Source organism: Nelusetta ayraudi, unplaced genomic scaffold (assembly GCF_046127955.1).
Source record: "Nelusetta ayraudi isolate G7.1 ecotype Tasmania unplaced genomic scaffold, CSIRO-AGI_Nayr_v1 ptg000135l, whole genome shotgun sequence".
Taxonomy (NCBI): domain Eukaryota; kingdom Metazoa; phylum Chordata; class Actinopteri; order Tetraodontiformes; family Monacanthidae; genus Nelusetta; species Nelusetta ayraudi.
In genome coordinates, this window is record NW_027466185.1 from 2,278,818 (window position 1) to 2,300,721 (window position 21,904).

The following is a 21,904-nucleotide window of genomic DNA, read 5'->3' on the forward strand; positions in this document are numbered from 1 at the left end:
CTGAAACTGCATCTAGTCGGTGTATAATGTCTAAAAAGAGACTTTAAAATGATGTTTTAGCACAAAGAGCATCCGGAAGACATTCATTGACGAGCTTTAAGGCTTGAAAACAAGAAACGGCAGCGGCCGCGATAAGCAGCCTGGAGCAGCAGACCTCGCAGAGCGCTGGGCTTTTTTTTGCCATGGTTTCCGAGATACTTCTAGTCACCAGTGCTGGGCCGGGAGGAGAAGCGTCAACCTGAATGTGTCCCGCGGGGGATGAGGACGGAGCTAAACTGACCCCTTCTTCCGGCTGCGGAGAGGGAAGTGCGGGTGGAAATCACCTGGTGTAATGAAACGAGCCGAGCTTTTATTGCTTCCCTCCTCCGTCTCCTCCACGTCCGCCCTCGTCCGCTTTCCTGCCTCCTGCGTTCCGCTCCTCTGAAGCACTTTTCGCCCGGCGACGTCCCCGGCCCGGCCCGACCCGACCCGTCGGCCTTAAGCTGTGTGTGCACATTTTCCCTCTTTCAATATTCTCACATTGCAGCGCGCGACGTGTCCCGCTTTTAATTGGCTTTATCGAGCGCGCTTGCCCCCCCCCCCCAGTTCCATGGTGTTTTAGAGAACGGCAGCGAGTCGCAGAACCATCACGCTTTGAGGTCACGCGTTGAAGGTCACTGCGAGGGCGTCGCTGCGCACAACACAGAGACTGGCTGATCAATAGCCGTGTCCTGGCTGCTGCTGTCCTACTTCACGGCGGGGCGCACAGGCCCACATTTAACGGCTACTCACAAATATGCCTGCCGCTGCTGCCGCAGTGTCGCCGAGGGCCTTCTGCAGTCGGCAGTGAGACCGTACCAGCGGCTAACGGGTCCTTTCCAGACGCACAAATCGGAAGTTAACTTTCAGTCCATGAGCTTAATCACACCAACAAGGAGGACGCAACTAGGGGTGCGAGAACTTAATAGGCACGAATCACTTATTGTGCATTTACATGTAGCAAAACAGAAACCTAAAAAACACGACTCCCTGTAATTCTCTTTAGTGCATTTTCAAAAGTTTGCTTTAAATTCACTTCACCTTGGCAAATGGAAAATGCTGTCAAGGCCAAAACCAGCCACCAATAAATTTGAGCTACTTGCTCCTTTTGTTAAAGCCACAGAATTACCACAGAGTGTAAAGCTTAATTGTTGTTGTTGTTGTTTTTTTTTTTTACTTTGTTGTTGGCTTGTGTCAAGCTATCTGTTAACTGTTGCACATCAGCTGCCTTTAATTTTGAAAGGACAAATCATGTCCTCACAACTAACACATAGCTAATAGTTGTTTGCAGCAGCAGTGTTGGTATTTGCATGCAGCTTAGTCACTGTTGATTTTTGTCGAGGTCACTCAAGCTTGGTTAAGAAAAATCTAAAAAAAAATTCCTGATAAATAGCCATTCAAATATTTCTATCTTTATCTTTTCTGCTTTTGCAGTAAGAGACGCTAGAAGTTGGAGGCAAACGGCAGGTTGAAGCGTGGCATTTTATTTCTTTCATCTTTTTGTCCTAAAATACAAAAAGGTGACAACTCAAAAGGGAATAACTTAAAATCTGAAGGTGTCACCCTTGGAAAACAGGCGTATATATATATATATATATATATATATATATATATATATATATATATATATATATATAGATCTATAGATATGTTGTCCACTGCAGAAAACAAAGGTGACTTGTCTTAATTTGTCACCCTGGGTAAAATCAACCCGCTGGGACGTCCGCTACACTCATTACTGGGCACTTGTACGGTCTGCTGATGACTCATTTACCTCCTCGGGCAGCTGCAGGACATGCCGCAGGGTAATCATGTCGAAACCTCATTTCGCTCTGGCCGAGATGAGTTCTGTCCAGGAGGAAATTAACTCACCAGGGCGGAGGTGAGCCTTGGCTGCATGGAAGATACATTTTTCTATTGTTTGTTTTAGATGTATTTACACAAGACCTGTTTTTCCTATTTGATCCTGCTGCAAGTGTAAGAGCTGTGCTTTAGGTGCGCTTGGACGAATGCAACAGGTGGGGTTGTGGCTCTATGTCAACATGCTTGATGAATTTGCAGACAGTTTGAGGAGATAATTGAACCGGAGTCCAATCACATGCTGTTGCTTCCTGAAGATTCCACAATCTCGAGCAGATATCAATAATGGTTACCGTATTATGGTTAATTACCGCCGACCAGATGCTCCCACCCCTGCTCAACGAGCGTGCAATGATGTTATCACCATGACGATTTACATGCATTTCAAACACAGGAGCCCTGTTGAGACTAGTCTGAGTTCTTCTCCTTCCCTGCCAAAGGAGTCATGTGACGAACAAGCTACTGGCAAAGATAGAGCGTTGTTGTGTTTGATGCCGGGTGCGAAGTTTGGGATTTAGCCATGAAGTCGGTCAGAAGTTGACAGAGTGGGGAGAGGGAAAGAACAAGAAAGTCAGAAAAGCAAATGAAATCTAGGTCATCTGGAGACATTGAGGATGGAAGTGGGCTTTTCTGGAGGAAAGTGAAACTAAAGAGCTCTGCATCATCCTTGCTGTCAAATAGAACCTCGGGGACATACCAGAGAGTAAAAACTGACACTTTTTTATTAATATGTTAATGATTTCACGTCCCTTTTTATCAATATAAAGAACTTTCTGTTACTTTGACACCTGCAGATGAGCTGCAAACCGCACTGGCCGGGCTTCCCTTTCACTCTCAGTCAACCCGCCACCCAGAATGGGAACAATGAGAGTCCAATGTGAATCTCCCTCTCTCTCCATCACCCCCTCGCTCCGCAGGCCCCCCCCCCACACCCCGTGCCCCCACCTTCTGGCTATGAAAGAAGCCATTGTCTCTGACCTGGATTGGATAAACCCTCAGTACTTTTCCTTTCGGAGGTCTTGAAAAACTTTCACCGCCGGGGGCGTGAAAACGCGACCTGCGCTTTGCTGGCGGACGCACAGCTTCATGCATCACGATGGCAGCGAAACAGATCAGGCCGGACGCCGCGCGCGCGTTCTACCGTTTTCCTAAATTGCGTCGCAAATCTCTTACATAAATGCTGGACGCGCACAGTGCGCGCGCCGACGGCTCGGCTGCGCTCAGAAATCTCAGATTCCCGGCCCCCTCAGCCCGTTGGCCGCCCGGTGCGGCCCCACCTCTCCCCACCTCTGCTGCCCTCCTTCTCCCTTTACAAAGTGCCCAATGCTCTCAGATCGACGCTGACCACTGGCCATGACTCTGGCTGAGAGGGCCGCAGCAGCAGCAGCAGCAGCAGCCTCGCGGTCTCTCTTGTGACAAGGCTTGGAAACGCAGTCGGTCCAGAGATGTAGACGTCCATGTGGAGCTTTAACGGGGCTGAAGAGCTTCTCAGCCGCGATCCGGTTAGTTGAGCCGCCCTGGGCATGGCTCGCTTCCAGGAGCGAGCCAAGGCGGCCACCCTGCCGTCCCGCTCGTGCGCCAGCGTCCCGGGCACGGAGCTGCTTCAGAGGCGGATTGGCTCGTGCAGGCTGGAGGACTGCACCTTCGACAGCTTCGAGCTGCTCTACAGCGGTGCCGTGGATAAGATCAAAAGCCACAAAAGTAACCTCAACCTCAGTAAGTTTTTAGCCCCCCTCCCCTCCACCCACCCTACCTCCCGCGCTTGGCTTTGCTTGAATGCTGCTAAATTGAAGTGTCCCCCCGGGTGAGAAAATGCAGATAAATGTGGACAGCCGGGAGCAGGAAGAGGCTCTCCCTGTATGTGTTTTTAAATGGGTGTAACGTGGCCCTCACCGCCCACCGTAGCAACAGTCACAGCAGTAATTAAAGCAAGAGCAATGCACTCATGTTGTTGTTGATGACGGGCTACGTAATGTAGTTAATTTTATATGTTTTAAAGGTTTTATAACCTCATGCTCACAGTAGTTGTAAATTTGAAATCCTAAATATGAATATATTTTTATAGTTTTACACTAAATGGCCGTACTGAGGTTCTAGTCTGCAAGTGGTAATTATTGATCATTATGTGCATCATTATTTTTAATGACGGCACACGTTGCCAGACACGGCAGCGAGCTGTTAATCTAAAACGAATATGACAAAACAAGTATTTGCCGTCAGTGGTAATCAGAAGGCAAAGAAAGAACCTTTTCTTGTCCGTCTCGCTGTTTATTTTCTAATGCGTTGTGTTTGGCAGAAGTTGTCAGGAAGACTTTCATGCGTCATTAATTGCACTTGATATTACATCAAGATTTATTTATTTCTTTATTTTGACTCCAGGGCACGACATCAGTTATTTCAATCTTAGATCGGAACCTCATCTGGGAAATGATCTCTGTTATCTTCCATCCCACCTGCCACCGAGACTCTTCTCTGGTTCAATGTCCTCTGTAATGAGTCGTGAAGCCGACCATCTCCCTTTCCACTCTAACCGTCTAGGTAACCGTCTCCTCTGCGTCCAGGTTCACTCCTCGACAGACCCAACCTCGCCCCAGGCGAATGTCATTTTCAACTCCTCAGCTGGACGTGACATCATGGCTTGATCATTTTGAAAAAAATGAAAAAGTTGCGACAAAAAGGATCTAGATTCTGGTGCCAGTTCAGTCCGGATTATTCTAACACCTTTGCTACTCTCACTGTAGTTTTTTTTCTTTTTTCTTTTTTAACTGCATCCTAACCAAACTGTAATCAGTAATGGTTGTAACCAGTCAGCTATTATTGAACGTTTACACATTTAATAACAATAACCAATTCTTTTCCCGACATGTTTATTTTTCTCTGTACTGAAAATTGAAGAGTGACCCCTATGCTGAGGTACTCAGCACTGGATCAATTTGATCTACTTTTATACACAACAGCTCAATAGTACAGTGCATATATTTTTGTACAAATGTAGGGAGTAAAAGTAAAGGAAGTGAAGTACAGATAACTGAAAAATCTACTTAAGTGCAGGAAGAGGTAGTTTATTTCCTTACTTCCCACCTCTGACCTCCAGCCATCGTCGCTGTCAGGTGACATCATTTTTCAAATATTTTTGTACTTTTTGGCGGCGGGGGGCAGGAGGGGGTGAATTCGAACATCTGCCCGATTCCAAGTGACATCTCCTTGTCTGGCTTTTGGCTAATCTGCTGTCTGTGTTGCTGATAAGTAGCTTTTCACAGTGGCCTGGAGGACCCGGTGATATGGTAACCCAGAATTAAGATTTATATATAGAAGACGGCCAATCTAATTTTAGCGGCACAGCAGGCGTGTTGACGGCGTTATTAATACGCCGATCTGATGCCGAGCAGGGAAACGGGCCGTTCCTCCATTTGTCCATGTCCGACACGCGGCTGCACGGCGGCGTTGTCTGCTGGGTCTTACATGCAGGTGGTGGTCGGTGTGTGTGTGGGGAGGGGTGAGGAGCATTGTGGAGGGCATCCTGGTAGCACTGTGGAATCAAGTGTGAAGAGGCCTCTCTATTTCTGGAGCGGGAAAAGGAAACGCTCGGCGTGGAAGGGAGGAAGCCTTGCAGAGGAAAAGGGCGGCGGGTTCCCTAGAACCCTAGCCCCCTAGAACTTATAGATTGTTTGTGCGTGTACAGAAATAATCACGCGCCTTCTGAAGTCTGGAGCATCGTATCTCGCGGGGGGCAGGAAATTGGCTACCCCCTCGCTGACAAAAACAGCGAGAGGGATTAGAGTCTCGGTGTGAAAACATGCAACAGCCAGTGGGTGTGAAGCAAAAATTGTATTTACTGTATTTTATTTGATTTTTTTGGAGAGAAACCCTCAGTTTCTTTTAAATGCAAAAGCAATGCAAAAGTGTTAATAAAACGTATGCTGCAGCATCCGTGCTTGTCACCTTTAGCAGCAGCAAGGCTTGCCCTCACTTCCTGTTTCGCCTCCCCGTCTTCTGTGGTTTTCGAATCGGCAGTTTGCAGCAGTTGCTTCGTGCCTAGCAGGTGACGCAATGACACAACATGTTTAAAATGCTTCAGGTTGCATGTTGGCCTTGTGAGTCTCTGCCGTTCAACTTTTATCTTTGATTTTCAAATTCGGATGTTGCAAACTTGAGTACAATTTTTTTTGTCTGTGGTTTGTCTTTTTATTTTTCTATGTTCATTTTGTGCGGTGTGAAAACGTGCTCCTCTAACTATTTCGACACGCTGTCCTCGTTAACACTTACAGAGGTGTTATCCAGTTCGTTGTTGCCTATTGGCTGATGCCTGAATCCCAGGAAGACGTCTGTCCGTAATTATGCTTTATTCACCCCCCCCCCCCCCCCTTGACTTGCGCTGTCTTGAAACCCATTGTTTGTGTTTAATGAGCTTAAAGCCGCGCCATGTTTGTTCGCTTTCACACACTTTTAGTGATCTTGTTTTCACCTGTTTCCAGTAGGAAAAGAACACAATGAGAGCTGGCGGCGGCGCGAGGGCTCGATGGCTGAAAGCCTGATATTTCCCCCGTGAACCGAGCTATTAAAAGGGAGACGGAGAACTAAATAAATGCACGCGTGGCTCTCTGGGTGCCGGATGTGTAAGTGAGCTTTTGTCCGTGAACAGATTCGGGTCTTGACACCCCATTGAATAATAATAATTAAAAAATATATATTTCAGAGCCACCTTTTTATTTTGATGCTCGTTCACTTTCAGCTTGTTTACTCGAGTCCTTTCCCCTCCGTTAATGGACATTATGAAACCACCACTGGCGTCACCATCAATTATTCACATTCATTGCAACACAAACTATCACCCCCCTCCTCGACGTCACAGACACCACCCAGGGCGCGTCGTTGCTCCCGGTGGTCATTTGTCTAATAGGTTTACGGTCAGGGACCCGTATCTCATGGCACAGACCAACCCGGCTGCCACTGCTAAACTGCTTAATCCATGGCAATGGCCAACCGACCTAGCAGGTGTACCAAAGGGAGGACGAGGGGTCACAGCAGTGGGAGTGTCCGAGAGACTTTGATTGTCTCAAAGGTCCAGTGTGTAAACTTTGGCCTGATTTATATAGAGCTAATTGGCCTGAGAAATATGTTTTTACTTTGGTAAAAGCTTATTATACTGCCCATAAATACATTCATTAAAGTCAATAGTCATAATACAGTAAAAACAACTGGGTTTTACTACTCATAGAAGGGTTCTTATTTACCCTATATATACAAGAATACACATAGATCAATAAGGGTCTTGCTCCAAGTTAGCTGCCATCTTGCACCGCCATATTTCTAAGGAAGCCTGTAGTGGACAATCCAGCTGCCTGACAGCGTGTTCTGTGTTTAGGATGAATGCTCGCATTCTCAAATAAACCAATGAAGAAGTAGGTGGACGAGGTATCCAGGTTTGTGTGCAAAAACCACCGTAGTTTACTGGCAAGCTCGGGAGGGGGAGGGTCAGTGGTTGAGCGTGCAATCTAAAATGTAACCACTTGATGATGTTGCTGTTTCTTCTTGAAATCTCCAAATATTACACACTTAGAATCCGATGTGTCGTAAGATTTGAGAAAGTGAACTCATGACTGTGTGGTTGCGCTGCAGGAGGTAGCGCTAATTTACACTAAGTTGTGTTGTTAAATGATTAAACTAGTGCCACAAGTGCTACAAGTACTTACTCCTGTTTTGCACGTCCCTCAGTTGCTGTTAACTTGACCCAACACACTCGCTCATCTCTTTTAAGACTGCGCTCGCTGTTGTCAGCTTGTACTTCTCTTCCCTTCACCAGTTCACTCGACAAGTTTCCACTGAATTTTGTTTTAGTTAAAGGCCTTAAAGTGCTTCATGCTCGGGATAAAACACTTTGACAAAGCCCCATCTTCTGAAACGGACGTCCAAATGTGTTTTGCCAGCAGCGCGGACGCACGTGTGCGCTCACTTTCACCGGCCGTCGCTCCTCCAATATTCATGCGTCCCTTTCAGCCGATGACGAGGGGCAGGGAGGAGGCGCCGCTGATGTGGCACCACGCGCTTTGACAGACTTGACACACGAAACCCCGTCGTGTCGGGAGTTTGTGGACAAGGGCAACCAGAACAAAGTAGCAAAGCCAATCATTCTATTTATTCTGGGAGGACTGAAAACTGTCTTCTGACCTTTGTGTCAATCAATAACAACCATTTCACAATTTGGAATTGCAATTTCCTGTTTTTCTTTCTCATTTTCTGATTCAGAATTTACCTTTTTTTTAAGGTTGCATGTTTTTGCACAGTCCACTGTACCAGTGTCTTCCAGCAATAACGTGCCACTAACATGTCGGTGAACTTGCAAGACATGAGGATGTTCCGTCCTTTACGGCTTTTTCTTCTGCCACATTTTGGAAAATACACCCTCAATTTTGCATTGCTGGAAGGTGATGTCTTTGTGATGTCATGGAGGGCTTTGTTACTCCGCTGATGCCTTGCTGTTGCTCCACCTTCCGACACGGAGCATCAGTATTGTGGGAAACTTGTAAGATGCATTTTTTGCAGGGGGCAGTAAACACGGGGCTAATTGTGCTGTTCTTTTTCCGAAGCTGCTCCACATGAAGCCCAGGATGAAAAATGAAGATCAGCAAATTCTTGCACGAGACCTTTAAAATATATATTTTTTTCCTCTTCCTCTTCTTTTCTTCTCCACACTGTCAGATGTCCTATAGTAACCCTGCTAGCACGCGCAAATAGTGTCTCTTCTTCTTTTCATTTCTTTTTTTTGTTAAATTACGCAAAAGTTGAGATGCTGACCATTCGCACATGTGTCTGTGCTGTCCAGAGGAGGAGCTGAGGAAGCTGCGGGAAGAAACCAATGTGGACTCGCTGCGGCAGGAGCTGGAGAGGGAGCGGAGCAAGAGGATAGACCTGGAGCAGAAGATGAACGAGGTGGTCAAGTCCAGGTAGGACAGTCATGGCAGTAGCAGTGGTAGATTAGAATACGATTGAGTACGTTGGGGGTTGAAAAACTCACTAGGCATTGCTTCAGCGAGATGGAAGGTTATTAAAGGTCAAGCCAGGCGACATGTGTCTAACATCTGGCACAAATTACCCCAGTTTTTAAATCCCAGAGATTATGAAATTGAATTTCATCACATTGTGCACGCACGGAGATGAAGATGGCCGGTCAGCGATGTGCCGCAGGGCTGTTGAAGGTTTCCTGCTATTGGAAGCTAATTCGGGGGGGGGGGGGGGCATTTATGCTAATGTGTGCGTTGGCCCCCCCAAAAAGTTTCACATTTCTGAAAACAAAACAAACAAACAAACAAACAAACAAATAAGGCAGTGCTCAGCCGGAAGGCAGCGCTCAGCCGGAAGGCAGCGCCCGCGCAGATGTGTGTCTGTGGGTCGTGACGGCAGTCAGAAATGAGAGGAAGCGAGACGAGTGAGTCACGCGCCCCCAGTCTGTCCCACTGCGACTCGGCGGGCTCTGCTGGTGTCGGTGAAAACCCGAGTCACCCGACACCGAGTGCACCCCCTCCACCACCACAAAAAAAAACAGGATGTGTTTGTACACGGCTCCGTGCGCGAGGTCAGATGATGTTCCGCCGCCTGCCAGTGGGAAATTCCTCTGCCGCCCTCCAACTGTAATTAGAAGCAAAAAGGAACGAGGCCTGAGGAATTTAAATGGTGAACTCGTGAACTGCAACCTGGGAGGGTTTTTTTTTCTCCTGTCTGTCAGCAGATTGATCACACAGGCAGGTCAGGAGTTCTGGTAGCCACAATTAAACCATCCCGGTTGAGAGGGTTTTTTTTTTTTTTGTCATATTTCTCCTTTTTTAAGCAAAATGATTTGAATTCTTCACTGTCAGTATGACTTTTAAAAAAACTCACTTTTGTGATTTTTAACACACGGCGCTCCTTTTCCGTTACCTTGCCCACAGATGAATTTAGTACCAGTACTGGTACATTAGTTTTGAATTCTAGCTCATCCACCTTGCTGCCGTTTTGTTAGATTCTATTACCTGTCATCTTCCTTTAAACACTGAGCCGTGGTAGGTTAAATTGCAATGAATTTGAGATGGGACTCTGGAAAAGCTTCCCAGGGGGAAAAAACAAAACACAGAAGACCAGGAGGGACCAACTGTGAGTTGTAAAATAGAGATGAGTATTTAAATGGACATTTTTATCAGGTATGCGCAGTGTTTTCTAAAAGAATCACATCACTCATCACAAATGCTTCTTATGAAGACTTTTATTTAAAAATGGGGGAGCACGGTTCATTTTATCAATTCTCTGGTATGAAAAATATCTTCTCTGCTCTCAGACTGAAAGAATTCCAACTCTCTGGCCCTCTCTCCATATCTCTTCCCACTCCAGGCTAGAGGACTCTCCGCCGCAGCCTCCCAGGAAACAGCAGTCGCCCTCGAACAATGGCACAGGTGAGAAGCTGGAAGTGGAGGAAGTTGGGCCTCTAGGGGGAAATGAGATACAGGAAATGAGGAGGAAGCGAAGGCTCGCCTTCCTTCGGGGGGTGCGAGTAAATTAAGAGGAGTGAGTCTGGCCGGCTGTCTGCCTGCCTGCCTGCCTGCTGGCCGGCACTGGCTGAGGTTGCTAGAGGTCACTGGCCAGAGCGGAGCATGTGCAGTGGCCGGCGTCCACGCGTGGAGATTAAGAGCTAATCAGCCTCGTCCGGATCAGCTGTACCAACCAAAGACTTGCTGTTCTTCCGGAGGTTCATTGGCGTCATCGCTTCACAGATCTGATGGCCGAGTCGTCCTCAGTGCAGCGGAAGCACGTCGCTAATTCTGCAAATAAAGAAGTTGGTCAGGCGCAGTTGTTTTTGAAAATGAAAGGTGGAGAAGAAATCTAACAAACAAAAGGCTCTTCTTCCGCATTTGCAAAGAGGACTTCAGCCAAGTGTCTGTGTGTGTCTGTGTGTGTCTGTGTGTCTGTGTGCGTGTGTGCGTACGTGCGTCTCAAACACACTTTCTTGTCTCGGTTAAAGTGTCGCTATTTGACTTCCAATGACCTTTGAAGTGTGTGTGTGTGTGTGTGTGTGTGTGTGTGTGTGTGTGTGTGTGTGTGTGTGTGTGTGTGTGTGTGTGTGTGTGTGTGTGTGTGTGTGTGGGGGGGGGGGGGGGGGGGGTTGCTGTGGGTGGGAGGGAGAGAGACAGAGGCTAATTTTGGAAATTGGGTTATAATTGTAGATCACTTTATCTGGGGCAGATGTGGCTGTGCGCTCACGTTGAAGGTGGGTTTCAGTTTGTCTCTAAAAAGGAAATGAATAAACTATCCAACCCGCACTGGTTGTTTACGCACTAACAACCTTGCTTTGAATCAAGTTCTATGTATATGCAAGGCTGGAAACCTCTGAGGCGTGTGAAATTTCTTCACTCTCACACTTTTTTTCCACTTGCTGTGAGACGCGACCTCTGACCGCCGCGGCGGCTGCACATTGAAACCGTTTTGGTTCTGCTGCAGATGCATCGTTTAACCTTTAACTATTGCAGCGTGTAGAGATTTGTCAGAGAGAGAGAGAGAGAGAAGGAGGGAGTGAGAGAGAGAGAGAGAGAGAAGGAGGGAGGGAGGGAGGAGGTCTAGTGGAACTCACTCAGTTCGACCGCAGTCAATTAGTGTCGATGAGCAGGTGCCCAGCGGAGTGCCAGCTGAGTGGACTTCAACTCAACCACACACTGGCTAATTTCTGCTCATCTGCTTCTGGTGCAAAGCTTTAAATGACAACTGATCATTTTCACTCAACATTTTCTTTTATTGTTTCTTTCTACCGTGTCTGCTCAATAAATGATTGAAATTATTGAATTGAATTGTGTGTCCTGCAAAGTAAATGGCCTGTGTGTGTGTGTGTGTGTGTGTGTGTGTGTGTGTGTGTGTGTGTGTGTGTGTGTGTGTGTGTGTGTGTGTGTGTGTGTGTGTGTGTGTGTGTGTGTGTGTGTGTGTGTGTGTGTGTGTGTGTGTGAGATCATTATGTGAAGGCACATATAAACTCTTGCTCAAATGTTATTTTTCCAACAGTCAAAAATGTAAAAGCTAAGCCTTTGGCACTGCCCTGCGCGAACCTCGTGAACTTCCCTTCTCCCGAGACTGAGGCGCACCTTTTGGTTCTCCCCTCAGCAGACAAGCAGCAGAAGGAGGTGTGGAGCTCCCGGCTGCAGAAGTGGCTCTACGAGCGCTTCGGGGTTTACATCGAGGATTTCCGTTTCCAGCCGGAGGAGAGCACGGTGGAGGCGGAGGAGCCGCTAAGTGCTAAGAGGTGGGTGGAGGAGGAAGATGAGGAGGAGGAGGAGGAGGCGGAGGAGGCGGCTGTGGAAAAACGCCTCAACACGTCCGCCCCAAGGCATCGATCGTGTTGCAGTTGTTCAAAGATGTCGGGTGGCTCGGCAGCAGCAGGCTGCCATTGCCATGAGTTGCAACGTTTTTGCTCTCACGGCAACACAACACACGTCTGACGGCGTGTGTGAAACAAACGTGAACAAAACCCTCGGTGATTCTGCAGCAGATGACACAAACTATCGTTGTAATAAATAAAGATGATAATTTGCCAAATTCAGTTGCAATTTTGAGCTCTCTTTGGTGATGAGTTGGTCTCCAGGTGTTGGGTTGGACCACAGGGAGCTGGAAAGTTTTACTTTTACTCTTCAATCTTTTACTCATCCTTTGTGTGCGAGTGTGAGTCATGCCAGGCTTGTGAAGGCCAAAGTGTCACAACCATTTCTTTAAAAAAAAAACTTCACCCTCATCTTTCTCTCATTCTCCCTTTCTTCCAGGTTAACAGAAAACATGAGGCGACTCAGTAAGTATTCCAAATACACAGAAGCAAAGAAAAACAATCCGCCCACAGCTCCGCGCAGTTCTTACATAAACGTCCCTGGTTCAGGTTTTAGCCAACCCTGAAACTAACTCCGGAAGTTTTGCCGTACACAGTACGGACGTGTAAAAAGCACTTCAGTAATTCCCCATCATTCTTGATGATGATTATTAAACTGTACGTTGTTCAACCAAAACGTCTGCTGTCTATCCAGAGCGAGGAGCCAGACCTGTGACCAACTTCATGAGGAACCTCTCCGCCTTATCCAACTGGCACTCCGTCTACACCTCGGCGATCGCCTTTATTGTGAGCACGCCCTCCTCTCCCTCCCCTCCTCTCCCTTCTCCCTCCCCCTCATTTCTCAAACCACACCTCCACCTCCGTCACGTTGAGCGCCTGCCGCGTTGAAGGCCCACTGTTCCGCTACACCACATTAACCGTCCTCTGATGGTCTCTGGTGGCTTTGCTAATGGAGATTCTGAGCTTCAGCTTGACTGATGAAGCCGTTTTGACGGGAGTGTCGGGGTGTCAAGGTCGTGGCTAGACAAGCATGTTGGCCAGTCATTTTTAAGTATGAGTGCATAGTTATTCGGAATCAATGAATGAATAAAAAGTTTTTAGATTGTAGTTTTCTTAAATCAAAATTCCATTAATTGAAATCACTTCTGCTGAACATTGGTGTGGGTGTGTATATATTAGGGCAAGTTGTTTATCATTTCATTTCATTGTCATTTCAATACAGTTTTTCATATTTTTGCTATTGTTCAATTGAGTAATCGACAGAATAATGGACAGCTGCAGCTGTAATCGTCACGTACAATGCTAACCTTGATAAACAAACTGTAATGGGACATGTTTCTCTGGGCCACAGATCTACATGAATGCAGCTTGGCATGGCTGGGCCATCCCCATGTTGCTCTTCCTGGCTATCCTGCGCTTGTCCTTAAATTACCTCATCGCCAGGTAAACTGCTTCATCTTCCCTGTTATTAACCTGTCGCAACAGGTTTTTTTCAGCAAATGAATTGGTTGGCTTGCTCGATAGGTAGCTTCATACCTGGGATAGCATGGAATTGTATTTCAGAGAATCAGTACAGCCATTAGACACATCGTACAGCATGAACATTTTTTTTTTGGGGTGATATATTTTGTCAAATAATTTTTATACATTTTGTTGTCTACCACTGCAAATATACACTGAAACGCTGCAGTTTTAGGCTTTTAGTTTTTGTTTTTGCACATTCACTCCACAGCGGGTGTGGTGTCTCTGCAGCTCCAACAAGGCGCATTGTGGAGTGAAAAACCTAAAGCTGCAGTAGGGCCATTACACAAACCTTGTCAACAAGCTTATCATACCCTATGGCCTCACATAAGTTCTTGTTACCGTAGCTCACACTGAAGTTGGCTCTGTTATTCAGTTGCCTCTCCATTGATCCTGGGAAAAATCCAGAAAATGTAATCTCAGTGACCTGCTTAATTGGGACCTGTGTAAGTCTTTGCAAAGGCTTGAAAGTTGTTGATGGAGAAAAAAAGAAAACATTCCACACTCCAAGTTGAGACTACGGCTGTGCTGCATACAAATAGGAATCTATCTGCCTAGTGAAAAAAAGATTCTTATTTATTTAAGTACATTGTAATTTGTAGTGGAAAGCCAAATTACCCAAAAACAAATCTTCATTTTTCTGTCCTGCAGAGGTTGGAGGATCCAGTGGAGCATAGTGCCTGAGGTCTCCGAACCCATGGTGAGTCCACTTCCAGTGCCTGTGTGTCCAGCGATGCATACAAAAGTTCATTCATACATACATACATACATACTGTGCATACATACATTCATACATATATGGGCTTGTTCTCTCAGGAGCCTCCAAAGGAAGACCTGACGGTGTCTGAGAAGTTCCAGCTGGTGCTCGACGTGGCTCAGAAAGCACAGGTAGCTCCGCGCACCTCCCCGGACGTTAGCATCCGCAAGCAAGCGGCGCCAGGCTTCAACGCTGTGTGTTTCAAAACTCTCCTTTACAGAACCTGTTCGGCAAGATGGCGGACGTGCTGGAGAAGATCAAGAAGTAGGTGACCCCAAAGTCCTGTTCAATGCGTCAAGTAGAGTGGATTTTTTTCCTTGATTAGTTTTTAATCTCTCCGTCTCTGCATTGTGTCAGCCTGTTCATGTGGGTGCAGCCGGAGAGCACCAGGAAGCTTTACATCTGCCTGTGGTTGGCGTTCGTCAGCTCCTGCGTCCTGCCGTACCAGCTCATGGGCTTCATGATCGGTGAGCGACGTAAACGCGGCGCGGACAAAGCTCCCTTTTTGTTCCTCCGCCGTGACAGAGAGAGAGAGTGCACATTCTTGCACGCAAATCCCACATGCGCACAAACAAGTGCATTCATACACGTCTTGTGTAACTGTACTGTGGGGACCGGGACGTCGATATCCTCCAGGGCCAAACGCTCTCGGACGATGCTTAAAGGAGAATTAGCTGTCGACGCGGTGGTTCTGTTCAGTGAGCTGAACTGAACCGTGTGTGTGTGTGTGTGTGTGTGTGTGTGTGTGTGTGTGTATATATGTGTGTGTATACGTGTATATATGTATATATAAATATGTGTTTATATACAGTATATGTGCATATACATGTGTATATATGTATGTACAGTATGTGTATGTGTATATATATATTATACACACACACACACACACACACACACACACACACACACACACACACTCATATGTTTGTATGTATGTATGTATGTATATACATATTTTCCGGACTATAAGCCGCTACTTTTTCCCCACGCTTTGAACCATGCAGCCTATGCAAAGGTGCGGCTTTTCTGTTGATTTTACTTCACCCACCAGGGGGCGCTTTAGCTGACAAGCGGCGACACGTAGAGCAACATTGACATAATGGTTATTGGTTCCAGTGCGCATGAAGAAAAAGTGGCAGCGGTTCGACGTGTGTTCAGTGGGTTCAGCCCCTGCCAGTCGTCGTTCCACAGTTTTTACTTTCACAACTCTCGGCTGTGAACGTCAGGCAAAATGTGCTGTTTTCTGGGGAATCCTGCAGTTTTTCAGATGAAGAGATGACGCTAGCTGAGGTGTTTTGCTAAAGAGAGCCAATATGCATAGCGCTGGGTGTGCCTCACGCAAAAGTATTTCCATGCTGTATTTCAATTTTACCACATATTGATCCCACATATTGTCTTTTCTGACACAATGAAGGCATAAAACGTTGGTCCATCAAATAACGAAATGATTTCTCTTCCACTCACGCCTCCGCGTCTGTGTCTGACCTCTGTCCTCGTAGGCCTGTACGGCGGCATAAAGTTCTTTATCATAGACTTCCTGTTCAAGAGCTGTCCGAAGCTGCGGGACAAGTACGACACGCCCTACATCGTGTGGCACAGCCTCCCGACGGACCCCCAGCTCAAAGAGAGGAGCAACGCCACCGTGTCGCGGCGGGTAAGAACACACAAAAGCTCAAACATGAGAAGGAAACTGCGATTAAAAAAGATGCTTTTAGCCATTCAGACCAGAGTGTTTCTCCCTCGAGTGCCAGCTGGGACATCAGCATCTTTTCTTCGACACGATGCTGATGTAACGCAGATGGTTCATTCTATCACCGTCATGCAGAAAATAATAAGCGCAGGAAATTTCTCCTTGCTTCTCGCTTGAGTTTCGCTCGGTTTTCAAACACCAATTTCAAAAGGCGCCTTCGGTCTGAATGGGTTAAAAATATCCCTGACCTTCAGGTGATGCTGAATCTTTCATGTTGGCAAGATTCCAGCCCCTGCAGTGTGACTTTAGCGCCCACCACACCCACCGCCACCGATCTGCCCCCTGCAGCCTGGCCAATAAAGACAGAAGACATCGATAATGTATCAAAATATCATCCTGCTGTCACTAGTGCGTCACAACTGTGCCTTGACCACCACAAAGTTTGTGTGTGTCTGTGTGTGTGTGCGTGTGTGTGCTGTGCATTCTCGCCTGCGTGCGTCCTTGCTTTGGCTCTGTCACAGGTGTCCTCTGTCGTTTCTCTCTCAGCCCTCTGCTGTTGAAAAGGTAGGAACTCTGGTGTGTCTCCCTTTGGTTGCCAGGCTTTCCCTTCGGTTGCCAGGAGTGCAGTGCACTCTTCCCAAAGTGTGTGTGCGCCTGTGTGTATGTCAGCTAGATGTCTTTAAAATAGAATGGATCAGAATGCCTCACCCACTGAATTATTATCAATAGTGACTTTGATTATTCGCCTTGCACTCACCAACCCACATTGCTGACATTTCAGTGTTGGGTTTCACTGATTTATCTTGAAAAGGTGCTTTGTAAAAGCCAGAATATGACCGAGCCAATCGGCTTCCTGTCAGGAAAAAGAGGCGGGGTTTAGCTGTAATCAAAAGCGGTGATGCGGTGAAAACCGTTTCAACAGTTCTGGCATCCAGTCGAGTGTCTCTCCTTGACCGAGAGGAAATGGTAACGAGCTGTTCTGCTGACGGAGGCAAATTCTGATTGGTGTGCTTGGAAAGTGTCCGAAGGACGATTTGTCCAATCACCTCTTAGTTTTTAAAAGGGACAAGCCCTTCTTTGCCAAAAGGTTTCCTGTGGGCTCCTCGTCCAAGTCATGAACTTCATCTTTGTGCAAAATTCCTTCCCAAGTTGTTGACATTTTGGATCCAGTAGTTTAGACGCTATGTGAGGAGGAGGAGTGCTGTCTCACCTTCGTAGCTAGCAGTGTGCGTAGAGCTGTACCACATCGCTCCTAGCTCATGAAACCCCCCTGAGAGTGCATCCTGGAGAAGCTCAAGCGATGGCACATGGTTTTTAAAAAACAGAACAAAAAAACAATCCAAACTCATGGATCTTTTTGCTTTCTCCTTCCCTCATCATCACACCATCTGCTCTCTGCTCTCTCCACCTGCATGTTCTTTCCACCCCCCCCCCCTCGTCTTGCCATTTTCACCTCGTCCTGCCCGCCCCCACACAGGTCCAGCCGGTGGTTTCCAGGAGCAGCCTCACCGCCGTCCCGTGCGGGGTCAACAGGGAGGAGGAGACGGGCCGCTCTCACAGCACCAAGAAGGGAGCCTTCCATGAGATCTTCAACCTGCAGGAGTCGGAGCGCCCCCTGTCAGGTGAGTGCGGCCACTGCGACAGTAGCGGCATACAGTATTAATTCCAGTTGTAGAAAAGTATTCACATTTTGTACCAAAGTAAAAAATACTCTGGTAAAAGCACTGATTCAACTCCTTTGCTCAAGTTAAAGTAATTGAAAAAAAGAAGAAAATCCTTCAATGTAGCAATACATCTGTTGATAATTTTTGCAAAAATCAAAAAGTTGCAATAGAATAATCTGGTCTGAACTGACCAGAGGTCAGAGGTCTTGATGAGCATCATTTTTAACAGCTTTGCTACTCTTAATACTCATTTTTTTTCAACAACATATATATGCACACACAACAAGTACCGAGCATTTTTTTCCAATATAAGGAGTTCAACGTACAAATATTTATGTCCAAATGTAGGGAGTAAAAGTAAAAAGAAAATAAATTCTACAATAAAGTACAGATACCAGTAACACAGTATTTGTCCTTTGTTTCTCCCCACCTCTGGTGTCATAATTCTAATAATTCTGTGGGGTTGCAAGTGAAACGGCCACAATGCTGCCATCGAATCTCACAGTCCTGCTTTTTTCCTCCCCTCCTGCGTTTATAGTGTGTGAGAACGGCTGGAGGTGCTGCCTGATAAACAGGGACAGGAAGATGCCGACGGACTACATCAGGAACGGAGTGCTCTACGTCACGGAGAAGTAAGTGGTAGAGATGCACCGATCCACTTTTTTCACTTCCGATACCGATACCGATATCTGAAGTTTAGTATCGGCCGAACAAATGATGTCTTGTTGTTTAGAAAAAAACTGTCTTTTTGTGCAAGGCAATGTCAGACTTTCCTCATTTTCTAAAAACAAATAAAATGATCCAGATGTACTGAAAACCTTATTTAATACTGTGTACCAGTACAGTAATTCAAAATAAACAAATAGCTTCTCTAGCTTTGTCAAAGTCTTGCTTGAATGGCATATATTCAAAGTAAACAGCTTCAATAGCTTGGTAAAAATAAATAGATAATTAAAAGTCAGAGGTAATGTGTTTTTTTCCCACATGCAACGGCATCACTCACTGCGCGCTGTGAGAGAAATCCCTCGTTGACTACCAGCTGCATTGTATGTGCGACGCAGCCCACACTACGCACTGCCATGTTGTCCATCGCCTTTCTCATGTTGCTGGCATTGTCCCTCAGAATCACATGGACTTCGCTCAACGGAATTTACCACTTGTAAAACATATCCTTCAGGCTCGCGGCAGTTGCCTCGCTCGTGTGTGACCCACGAAAGTTCGCTGCATTTAACATTGCACCGCGTGGAAGGAAACTCTCATCCAGCCAGCGTGCTGTTAAACTCAAAAGTGACACTGGGGGAAACGTCGGAGCTCCAGATATCGGTTGTAAAGCTAAATGCGTTGACATATTTTATGTCCTCCAGTATGTGTATCGGAACATTAACGGTGCAGATATTGCACGTAGCCGTGGAGTTTGATGGTGGAGGTAATGTAAAGTAGTTCCAGACGGCGGATCCTTTCGCTCGCTCCACTTTGAAAACCGTGTCAACTGCGTCAACCGCACGGCCGCTGCTCTGTCGCAGACGTCACTCGCATCGCACAGCATAGAAATACACAGAACGGAACTGCTCCTATGGATCGGGCCATTGGATCGGCTCATTGTCACCGATACCCGATCTAGAATTTTATTCAATATCGGATCCGATAGCGATCCCTGTATCGGATCGGTGCATCCCTAGTAAGTGGGACGCCTTTGCTCAGGAGGGCACCTTTTACCGTCGCACCGCCGCCCCCCGCTGGCGGCAAAGGAGGATCCACTTCTACCCGTGCAGCCAGCGGAGCTGCCGACAAGGTGGCCTGTGAAGTAGCGGAGTCGGTCACTGGAGGACAGTGGGGACAGTTTACGTTTAGGCATTTAGGCCCCTCCCCCTATGTTGGCTCTCTTCAGTATTCAGTGTACTTGCATGTTTGTGTGAATGGCCTCTGTTGTGTCCACCAGCTACCTTTGCTTCGAGAGCTCCAGCTCCAGGTCTGGATCGTCCAAGAAGAACAAAGTCATCAAGCTGGTGGACATCACCGACATACAAAAAGTAACTTGGGAAAAAAAAAAAGTTATTCTTGAAAAAAAAAAGAAAGAAAAAAAGTTTGCCATAGAGTTTGCATTTTAAACTAACTAACATCTTCTTGTTTGTCTCAATCCTGCAGTACAAAGTTCTGTCCGTCCTACCAGGAAGTGGGATGGGCATCTCTATAGCCACGCCGGCCACTCAGAAGGTACCACATGGAGATATATTTATCCATCCATCCATCCATCCATCCATCCATCCATCCATTTTCAATACCCACTTATTTCTGAGCTCAGGGCCAGGGGGGTCTGCTGGAGCCGATCCCAGCTATCATAGGGCGAAGGCAGGGTGACACCCTGGACAAGTCAGCAGGACCACATTGGGACAAACAACCATTCACACCCACATACACACCTACAGACAATTTACAGTTTACAGTTCACCTCACATACATGTTTTTGGAGTGTGGGAGGAAGCCGGAGAAGACACAGGCAGACACAGAGAGAAAATGCAAATTCCACACAGAAAGATCCCTGGCCCGGAATCAAACCTGCAACCCTCTTGCTGTGAGGTGGCAGTGCTAGCAACTGCGCCACCATTATTATTATTGTTTGTAGACAGTGACTTGTTGCTGTACTGTATGTGTGAACAGCTCTTCTGATCAGTGCCTTAGATTTTGGACTGCATTGTAAGTTTTGACAGAAATGACACTTTATTCAAATATGTTTTTTATTCACGCGCCGCCACTAGCAGTAGAATCGAACGGCTGCCCCAGGTAGGCTTCCGCTGTTTTTCAGGAATTGTGTTTTGGAGGAAACTGTGGACAAATTGCTAAATATATTTTCTTTAGATCTACAGAGATTTTATTTTTTAGTAATTATTAAATGTCTCTGTCTTCGCTAAAGATAATTAAACATACAAAATGGATAAAATACAATACCTCTCACCATCAATTTAAGTACTATGAGCACCAAAGCAGACTTGACTGCATGACTGGAATATTAATTGACTGGAATATTAAATTGTCACTCACTACATGTTACTGTCCAAATCTTGCAGTTTTCCTGGCTGCACAGAAACATACAGTATATTTTAGCTTTGGCCTCTGCACTGTTGTGACTGGCATAGAGAGAGAAAAGAGGGGCGGGGGGCATCTACCGCCTCAGCACCACTGAGGGCTCCGAGACACTTTTCTCAGATGTGCTCCAGTCTGTGGTATGACACCTGTCACAAGGCAGGAGGTGCTTCTTATATCACAACCAGATCTATTTATCTACAGCTGTGTTGCTTTTCTACCACTAGATGCAGGAATGAAGCCTGCAGTGGATTAAAGGTCAAGTGTGTCATTTTCAGAGATTTTGAGAAGACACTGCGCATCAAGTGGTTACATTTTAGATGGCAGCGGTCTTTTGCTCACCCTCCCTCTCCCGAGCTTGCCAGTGAGATACGGTGGCCTGTGCACACAAACCTGGAGACCTCGTCCTCCTCCTTCTTTGTTGGTTTATGTGAGGACACAAGCACTCACCCTAAATACGAAAGTCACTGTCAGGTGGGCTGTGACAGTACAGACTTTGAGGTTTGAGGCTAACTCTTCCTGGTAACATCCTGGTAACATCATTTCCCTCTAACTTCTGACACCGATGTGGATGCTAAATGCGATGATATACATTTGAAATTAGCCACTATTTATTTTTTGTCCACGTAAAACATTTTCCATACAGAGGAATGTGTATGTAGGAATGGGACTTGATATTTAATGAAAGTGCGCTCGCACGCACACACACACACACACACACACACACACACACACACACACACACACACACACACACACATATGTGTATATATAAATGACTTTTATTCTACTGCAAATATATGTTTTATTAATGTATTGATGGGCAGTATATTGAGCTTTTATCAACATGGAAATCATTAATTAAGGCAAATTTTACACACAGGACCTTTAAATGGGTCTCCATGATTAGTTCCGAAACACTAAACCCCAAAGCCGGACGTCCAGAACTTTATTCAGGAAGCTCATCGCCAACACTGCCG

The 21,904-nt window shown here is 46.4% G+C and overlaps 1 protein-coding gene across 4 annotated transcripts in view; it reads left to right on the forward strand.

Annotated features, from left to right (window-relative positions):
• Nucleotides 1–21,904, forward strand: part of gramd4a (GRAM domain containing 4a) — a 39,033-nt gene that overhangs the window by 13,980 nt on the left and 3,149 nt on the right. For 2 of the 4 annotated variants that reach the window (XM_076011514.1, XM_076011518.1), the window contains 15 exons: nt 8,702–8,822; nt 10,240–10,301; nt 11,995–12,133; nt 12,648–12,673; nt 12,903–12,994; nt 13,560–13,651; nt 14,381–14,429; nt 14,546–14,617; nt 14,707–14,750; nt 14,844–14,953; nt 15,989–16,143; nt 17,657–17,801; nt 18,382–18,475; nt 19,783–19,873; nt 19,989–20,057. In XM_076011514.1, coding sequence (XP_075867629.1) covers nt 8,702–8,822; nt 10,240–10,301; nt 11,995–12,133; nt 12,648–12,673; nt 12,903–12,994; nt 13,560–13,651; nt 14,381–14,429; nt 14,546–14,617; nt 14,707–14,750; nt 14,844–14,953; nt 15,989–16,143; nt 17,657–17,801; nt 18,382–18,475; nt 19,783–19,873; nt 19,989–20,057 — 1,361 coding nt within the window. Of the gene's footprint in view, nt 1–1,667; nt 3,595–8,701; nt 8,823–10,239; nt 10,302–11,994; nt 12,134–12,647; nt 12,674–12,902; nt 12,995–13,559; nt 13,652–14,380; nt 14,430–14,545; nt 14,618–14,706; nt 14,751–14,843; nt 14,954–15,988; nt 16,144–17,656; nt 17,802–18,381; nt 18,476–19,782; nt 19,874–19,988; nt 20,058–21,904 lie in introns of those variants that run through there. The other 2 variants (XM_076011517.1, XM_076011516.1) reach the window with 2 other exon arrangements.